We start from the raw sequence: 7449 nt of genomic DNA, 5'->3' as shown, positions 1-7449 counted from the left end.
TTTGTTCTTTCTTATATTTAAATACATTTTTTAATTGGTTTTCTTACAAAGTCTGTATAAAATATTTTTCACACTGGATCTTCTGAAAAAAGGTTTTGATGAGCACAGAGCCTTTTCAATCACTTGTTATGCATCTAAATCCGGGCAAAGAATAAGGATGACAGAACAATTATTGATCCCTTTGAGATTTTTTTTCAAGAGGAGTATTTCATTTACCATGGACTGCCAAAAGAACAAATAGATGTTTTCGAGAAAGGGTGCTCCTTGGAGACAAGGAGAGCAAAACTTTGTTTCACATACTTTAGGCATGTTCCTAGGAGAAGCTGTTCTTTGGAGTTAATTTGTGTTAGGTGTCATCAAGTCAAGTACAACTCATAGAGATCCTATAAACAAAAGACTTGAAACCAGCCCTGTCCTGCACCATCCTCACACTTCTTGACATACAAGAACCATTGCAGCAGTCATCTTGTCAATCCACCTGGTTGAGGACCTTCTTCTCTTTGGCCACCCCCACACCCCTCTCAATATCATGTCCCTCTGCAAGAAATATCACCTCCTAGCAACATGCCCAAAATGTGTGAGGGAAAGCTCTATCATTCTTGCTTCCAAAGAGCACTCTGGCTGCACCCTCTCCAAGATATATCTATTAATTTCCTTGGCTGTCCATGGCATGTTCAGTCCTCTTCTCCAACACCACAGCTCAAAGGCATCAATTCTTTTTCTGTTATCCTTATTCATTGTCCAGGTCACAGATGCATATTTAGTAATTGGAAAGACCATGGCCTGAATCAGATGCACCTTGGTCTTCAAACTGACATCACTACTCCTCAATAGTAACACGGGCAATGTATTGAAGGACCCAGAAAACACCAAAAGAAGATGGAGGGATTACACAGCTTCACTGTACCAGAAAGAATTGATTACATTGAAAAATTTCAGGAAGTACCATATTAACATGAGCCAATGGTAATGAGAGAGGAAGTGAAACCTGCACTGAAGGCATTGGCAAAAAATAAGGCTCCAGGAACCGATGGGATACCAACTGACTTGTTTCAATTAACAGATGCAGCCTTGGATGCACTGACCAGTCTATGCTAGGAAATTTAGAGGACAACTGTCGGGCCAATGGATTGGAAGAAGTCTATCTATATTTGCTCCTATTCCCAAAATGATCCAACTGAATGTGGAAATTATCAAACAATATAACTGATATCACATGCTAGCAAAATACTACTGAAGATCATTAAAAATGGTGGGAACAGTAGTACATAGATAGGGAATTGCTAGAAGTTCAAGTGGGTTTTAGAAGAGGCCATGGCACCAGGGATATCATTGCTGATGTCAAATGGATCCTGGCTGAAAGTAAAGACTATGCAAGGCATTTGACTGTGTGGATTGTGACAAGTTTTTTGGAGAGGGACATCATATTTGGAAAGATGGACACTCAAGAGAAGAGTGGAAGGCCTTCAGTGAGATGGATTGACACAGTGACTGTAGCAATAGGCTTAAGTGTTCCAGAGTTGATGAGGCGGAGCAGGATAGGACAGGGTTCAGACTTGCTGTTTATCGTGTTGCTATGAGTCATACTCAATTAAACAGCACGTAACAAATATATAGATATACAAATATAAAATAAATTCATTGCTTCTGTAACTGACTCAATAGCTGACCCTCCAGTGGATTTTCTGAGACAGTAAATTGCATAGAAGGTTGCCCTGTCCTTACTGAATATATGGATATATATGGACAACAAACATGCTTTGGAGAAAGTGCAGCCAGAATGTTCTTTGGAGGCAAAGATGACAAAGTTTTGCCTCACATACTTTGGACATGTTGTTAGGAAGGGTTGTTCCTTGGAGAGAAATGTGATGATTAGGAAGGCAGAGGGTAGGTGGAGGAAGACCCTTAACCAGGTGAATTGATACAATAACTGCCACAATGGGCTCTCATGTGTCAGAAAGTGTGATAGCGCAGGATGGAATATGAACAGGTCTGTTGTTCATAGGGTCGCTATACATAAAGGGTGATATCTACCACCACCACCACGGACTACCAGAATGACTAAGTCTGTTAGGACAGCTAGAATGCTCCTTAGAAGGGAATATGTTACAACTTCATTTCTTTGCATTTTGGGAATGCTATCAAAAAGGACCAGTCTCTGGATAAAGATATGCTTGGTGAGAAAGACCTTTGAGATGGAGTGACACAATTGCTGTAATAATAGGTTCAAATACATCAATGAATCTGAGGATGGCGTAGGACTGACAAAGCATTCTTCTTAGAACATCTTTTGTGATTCCTGACATAGAATTTGATCACAAACTACACTTTTCTATTTTTGGTCCAGTGACATAACCTCTGTGCTGCATGCAGGGCACTATCTTTCACTTTCTCCCGCTGCAAATACGCGGCTTTCCCAGCTCACAGTTTAGAGTGTCGTGACCTTATGCTCCTTCATCAATGGGCGTGCCTTTCACTCCCGCCCCTTCCTTTCTTGTTCTAATATTCCCGCCTCAAAAGCTTTTGGCCAATCAAACAGGTAAATTTTTCTTTTCCTGTAGCTCCCTCGTGACGTTTGAATTAGTCAGAACTCTGATTGGTTTTCCGGAGTGAGTGTTCACCAATAACAGACAGACCTTTTGGTTCCAGATAGACAGCAAGTATTGTCGCTCGTAATTGGCTGGAGTGGATCGAGGCTGGAAGATGGCTGCCATCTCTCCTGTAGTCCTGGTGCCTGTTACCCCTCCGGTGGCGCCAGTCCTGACAGCAAGCGGCGATTTCTCAGATTTGCGGGAAATTAAAAAGCAGCTGTTACTTATTGCGGGCCTCACTCGGGAGCGGGGCCTCTTGCATAGTAGCAAATGGTGAGATGACAGCAAATGGTGAGATGTCGGGGTTGGCAGGGGCCGGACTTTGGCTTGGGGTCTTGGGCTGATCTGGCTTGTGTGGATGTTCCAGGTCTGCGGAGTTGGCCTTCTCTCTCCCCCCGTTGCCTCTGGCCGAGCTGCAGCCGCCGCCTCCCATTACAGAGGTAAGGGCATCTTTAGAGTGAGAGCTCCCCATCAGTCAAAGGGTGTGCCCCTAGAAGCACTGAGTGACCGATCATTAGAGGGGACCGTATGACTCATGGGAACATTTGGCAGCCATTGGAAGAGCTGCTTGTTTTAAGAACTTTTATGAGTATGGTTTTGTTGATCTTTTATGGGCTAGTCAATCGTTATTGCCCAAATCTAGGCCATGGTTACAACGATGAGAAGAATAAAAGACTTTTTACAGTCCTATGAAACTGTTTCTGCCCGGTTGTTTGAATCTAGAGTCAAGAGTGTGGTCCCTAGATTCTGATGGCTCTAGGTTAGAATCTACACACTTGTGAACTTTGTGACATAGTTAACGTCTGAAGCTGAAGTTTCTTCATCTGAGAAATTAATGTAATTTGTAATGTAATGTAAAGTGTTTACATTATGAGATTGTTGAGATAATTAAATGAGGTAAAGAACGTGTATCTGTTACATAGATTTTAGTACCTGGTAACCTGCCGGATGGTCAGCTATAGGTAGTTTCTGAGTTTATGATACACAACAGCAATAAGAAAAAGAATGTAACAACCCTCGTTATTTCTTGTGTCCAGCCCCTGACTTACTGTATATTAGAGTTACCATGAACTCACTTGCTGCTGTTATTTATTGGAACATCTTAGTAATACAATATTATAGCATGATTTGCATAATTAATCTTTTCATTCTTAGGAATTGGGGTAGTATTAGGAATTGGGGTAGTATAGTGCATTATAGTGTTGCACTGCTAATTGGAAAAGTTGTTAGTTCAAATCCACCAGCTACTATGCTACAGCTGAAAGATGGGCCGTCTCTACTCATGAAAATTTACCGCTTCAGAAACCATTAATGGATTGTTGTTTTGAGTTAAAATGGATTGGATGACAGCCCATTGGTTGGTTGTTATAATTCATAGATGTACTGTTTCTGTCCTCCAAAGGTGAATAATGATTTGGTTTATAAAGATAGTGATAATTAAAGACAGTAAAAAAAAAACCCACTCATTGTTTTCTAGTCAGAACTGACTCTTAGCTGACCCTCCAGCAGGTTTCTAAGGCCGTAAGTAACAAAGGAGGAGATTGTCCATGTTTCTGTGGCAGAGCTGCTGGTGTACTCAGACCTTTGGGTTAGTAGCGCAACTCCCTGCATAATATGCAACCTGTGCTCACTGGTAATAAAAGAAAGTAATAATGAAAGTGGTAAAAAACAAACAACCAAAGGGAGCTCTGGTGGTCTAGTGGCAAGAAGCTGCACCGCAATCCCACAGATTGTTGTTGTTGTTATGTGCCGTCGAGTCATTTGCGACTCATAGTGACCCTATGTACAACAGCCCTAAACCCTGCTCTATCCTGTGCCAATAGCACTCCCTCTGACACACCCATCCCGATTACTCCAGTCACTGGATCAATCCATCTCCTAGAGGGTCTTTCCCTCTTGCGCCGTCCCTCCACCCTCCCAAGCATGATGTCCCTCTCCAAGGACCTGTCCCACCTTACAGCATGTCCAAAGTATGTCAGACAAAGCCCCAGAATCCTTGCCTTCAAGGAGTAGCCTGCTTTAACCCTCTCCAGGATGAATCTGTTTGTTTTCTTGGCAGTCCATGGTACATTCAATACTCTTCTCCAGCACCACAGCTCAAAGGCATCAATTCTCCTTCTGTCCTCCCTAGTCATTGTCCAGCTCTCTGATGCGTAACTAGTGATTGCAAAGACCATGGCCTGTATCAGGTGCACCTTAGTCTCCAGAGAGACACCGTTGCTCTTGAGTACTTTAGAGAGGTCCCTAACAGCAGACTTTCCCATGGCAATACGTTTTTTGATTTCCTGGCTGCTGGTGCCAAGAGTGTTGACTGTGGAGCCAAGCAAACTGAAGCTGTGAACACTCTCAATCTCTTCGCCATCCATCCTGATGCTACCGATTGGTCCAGTGGTGAGACTCTTTGTCTTCTTGACATTGAGCCTCAGTCCATACTGAAGGCTGCAGTCCTTGACCCTTGGCAGCAAGTGCATGAGGTCCTCCTCAGTTTCAGCAAGCATGGTTGTGTCATCTGCATAACGCAGATTGTTAATAGATCTTCCACCAATCCTGATGCCACACTTCTCCTCATAGAGCCCAGCCTCTCGGATAATCTGCTCTGCATACAGGTTGAAAAGGTATGAAGATAGGACACATCCCTGGCGTACACCCTCCCCAATTTTGAACCATGCAGTGTTACCCTGCTCTGTTCTGACGACTGCCTCTTGGTCCAAGTATAGGTTTCACATTAGCATGATTAAATGTTCTGGGATTCCCATTCAGTTTCAGAGATACGCAGTTCAAATCCACCAGACGTTCTGCTGGAGAAGGAGGGACAGTCTTCTCCTGTACCAGTCAGATCTGATTTGATGGTACACACACACACACAAATAATGAAATAAAATAAAAAAAGTTAAAACCCCCCAAAACCCAACACCCCATGAGGTATTTGATGTTTGTCACAACCATGCATGATGAAGCAGTGGTTGGAACAGAACTGTCATAAATGGATTGTATGTTGTTGTTATAAGGATATAATTGGACTGCTCTTCAGTCAGTCCAGTTCATAGTAACATAATGCTCAGTCCTGACCCATCTTCATAAACACCACTATGATTAAACCCAATGTTGCAGCCATTGTGTCACTCCCTCTTATTAAGGATCGTAGCATCTGATGATTTTCAAGTACGTTTGTGTTCATTTTCCAGTTATATTCTTTGCTGGTAGGTTTAATGAGGGGCTATAGTTCATATTACTCATTGATGGATTTTCATGGGTGTTAAATACGACAGTAAGGGTAGAGCACATATTATTGTTAATGTAAATTTTATGAATCAACTTGATTTATGACAATCTTTGAGCTACTCCGTAGAATTTTCAAAGCTGTGACCTTTTGGAAGCAGATCACTACACTCCACTTCCAAAGTGTTTCAGTGTTGTTATGTTGTTGTTACGGTTACATGCTGTCGAGTTGAGTACAACTCATAGAGATCCTATGAATGACAGGTCTGAGCCCTGCCCTGTTCTGTGCCATTGTCACCACCTCTGACATACTTGAGCCTATTGTTAAAGTCTTGTAGAGTCCCTCTCTTACACTGATCTTCCACCTTTCTAAGGATGATGTCCTTCTGCAAGGACTGCCCTCTCCAAACAACATGCCCCAAATATGTTATAAAATTTCACCATCCTTGCCTCCAGGGAGCACCCAGTTTGATTTACATCTCTCTTAGAGCTAGGGATTTTGAACATTTTTTTCATGTGTTTGCCATCTGAATGTCTTCTTTGGTGAAGTGTAAAAAGAAATCTTTAAACCTGCTTTATTCTGTCTTGGATCCCATGCATATCTATTCTGAATGTTGAGTGTGATTGGTACTACTGTGGCAAAATGAGTCTAAATCCCATTTAGTTTTCACTAGAATATTTTAGGTACTTCCTTTAAATGAGGATGAAATAATAAATTTAAAGGTTATATAGTATAAAGAGCAAAGCTTCCTATATTATAAAAGTTTATGAACATATTTTGCATATTATCTGTGTTACTCTTATTTAGTGCCATATTGATTTTGGCCTCAAGTTACCCTGTGCATAACAGACTGAAACTCTGCCCGATTTTTTTCCCTTCTCACGATTGTTCTATATGAGTCCATTTTTGCAACTGCTGTGTTAACCCATGTTGTAAAAGTTCTTCATCTCTTATTGCAGATGCCCTACTTTACCAAATGTGATGTCCTTCTCCAAAGACTGGTTCCCCCTGACATGTCCAGAGTACACAAGATGAAGTCTCACCATGCTCCTTTTAAGAGTATCCTGTCTAAATATTGTTAAAGACAATGAGGCATCAACTTCTTTAATTATTCTCTCTTAAGAATCTGCCATTTCGGACCATTAGTTTCAGATTTGGAATCATGACATTATAACCTTGATTAAAGGTTTCTATCTCCACCCCACATCTCCCCAAAAAGAGAGAATATTTTGTCTGTTCTTCCAAACCAGATGTGTTCTTCTTCCAGTCCATGCTGTACTCTTCACCAACACCATAACTTAAAGGTGTCAATTCTTTGCCCATCCTTATTCACTGTCTGTCTCTTGCTTGCGTGTGAAGAAGCTGAAATGATCATCACTTTGGTCAGGTATACCTTAGCCCTTTTTGATACTTGAGAGAAATCTTTGGCAGCAAAATTGTCCAGTGCAATATATTGTTTGATTTCTTGACTACTAATTCCATAGGCAGTCATCAGAACAGAGCAAGGGAACACTGCATGGTTCAAAATTGGGAAGGGCATACGCCAGGGATGCATCCTATCTCCATACCTTTTCAACCTATATGCAGAACAGATTGTCTGGGAGGCTGGGCTCTATGAGGAGAAATGTGGGGTCAAGA

The 7449-nt window shown here is 41.8% G+C and overlaps 1 protein-coding gene across 1 annotated transcript in view; it reads left to right on the top strand.

Moving 5' to 3' along the window:
- Nucleotides 1-2681: 2681 nt before the first annotated feature.
- CDC23 (cell division cycle 23) overlaps nucleotides 2682-7449 on the top strand; it is a 60550-nt gene continuing 55782 nt past the window's right edge. Inside the window, exons 1-2 of the mRNA XM_006899506.1 lie at nucleotides 2682-2864; nucleotides 2959-3031. Coding sequence (XP_006899568.1) covers nucleotides 2704-2864; nucleotides 2959-3031 — 234 coding nt within the window. The 5' untranslated portion in view covers nucleotides 2682-2703. The remainder of the gene's footprint in view (nucleotides 2865-2958; nucleotides 3032-7449) is intronic.

The sequence above is a fragment of the Elephantulus edwardii genome, unplaced genomic scaffold, assembly GCF_000299155.1.
Source record: "Elephantulus edwardii isolate Elephantulus edwardi_28Jun2011 unplaced genomic scaffold, EleEdw1.0 scaffold00259, whole genome shotgun sequence".
In the NCBI taxonomy this organism is placed as follows: domain Eukaryota; kingdom Metazoa; phylum Chordata; class Mammalia; order Macroscelidea; family Macroscelididae; genus Elephantulus; species Elephantulus edwardii.
The sequence above is the reverse complement of the archived record's forward strand: the minus strand, read 5'-3'. Positions and strand labels throughout refer to the sequence as shown.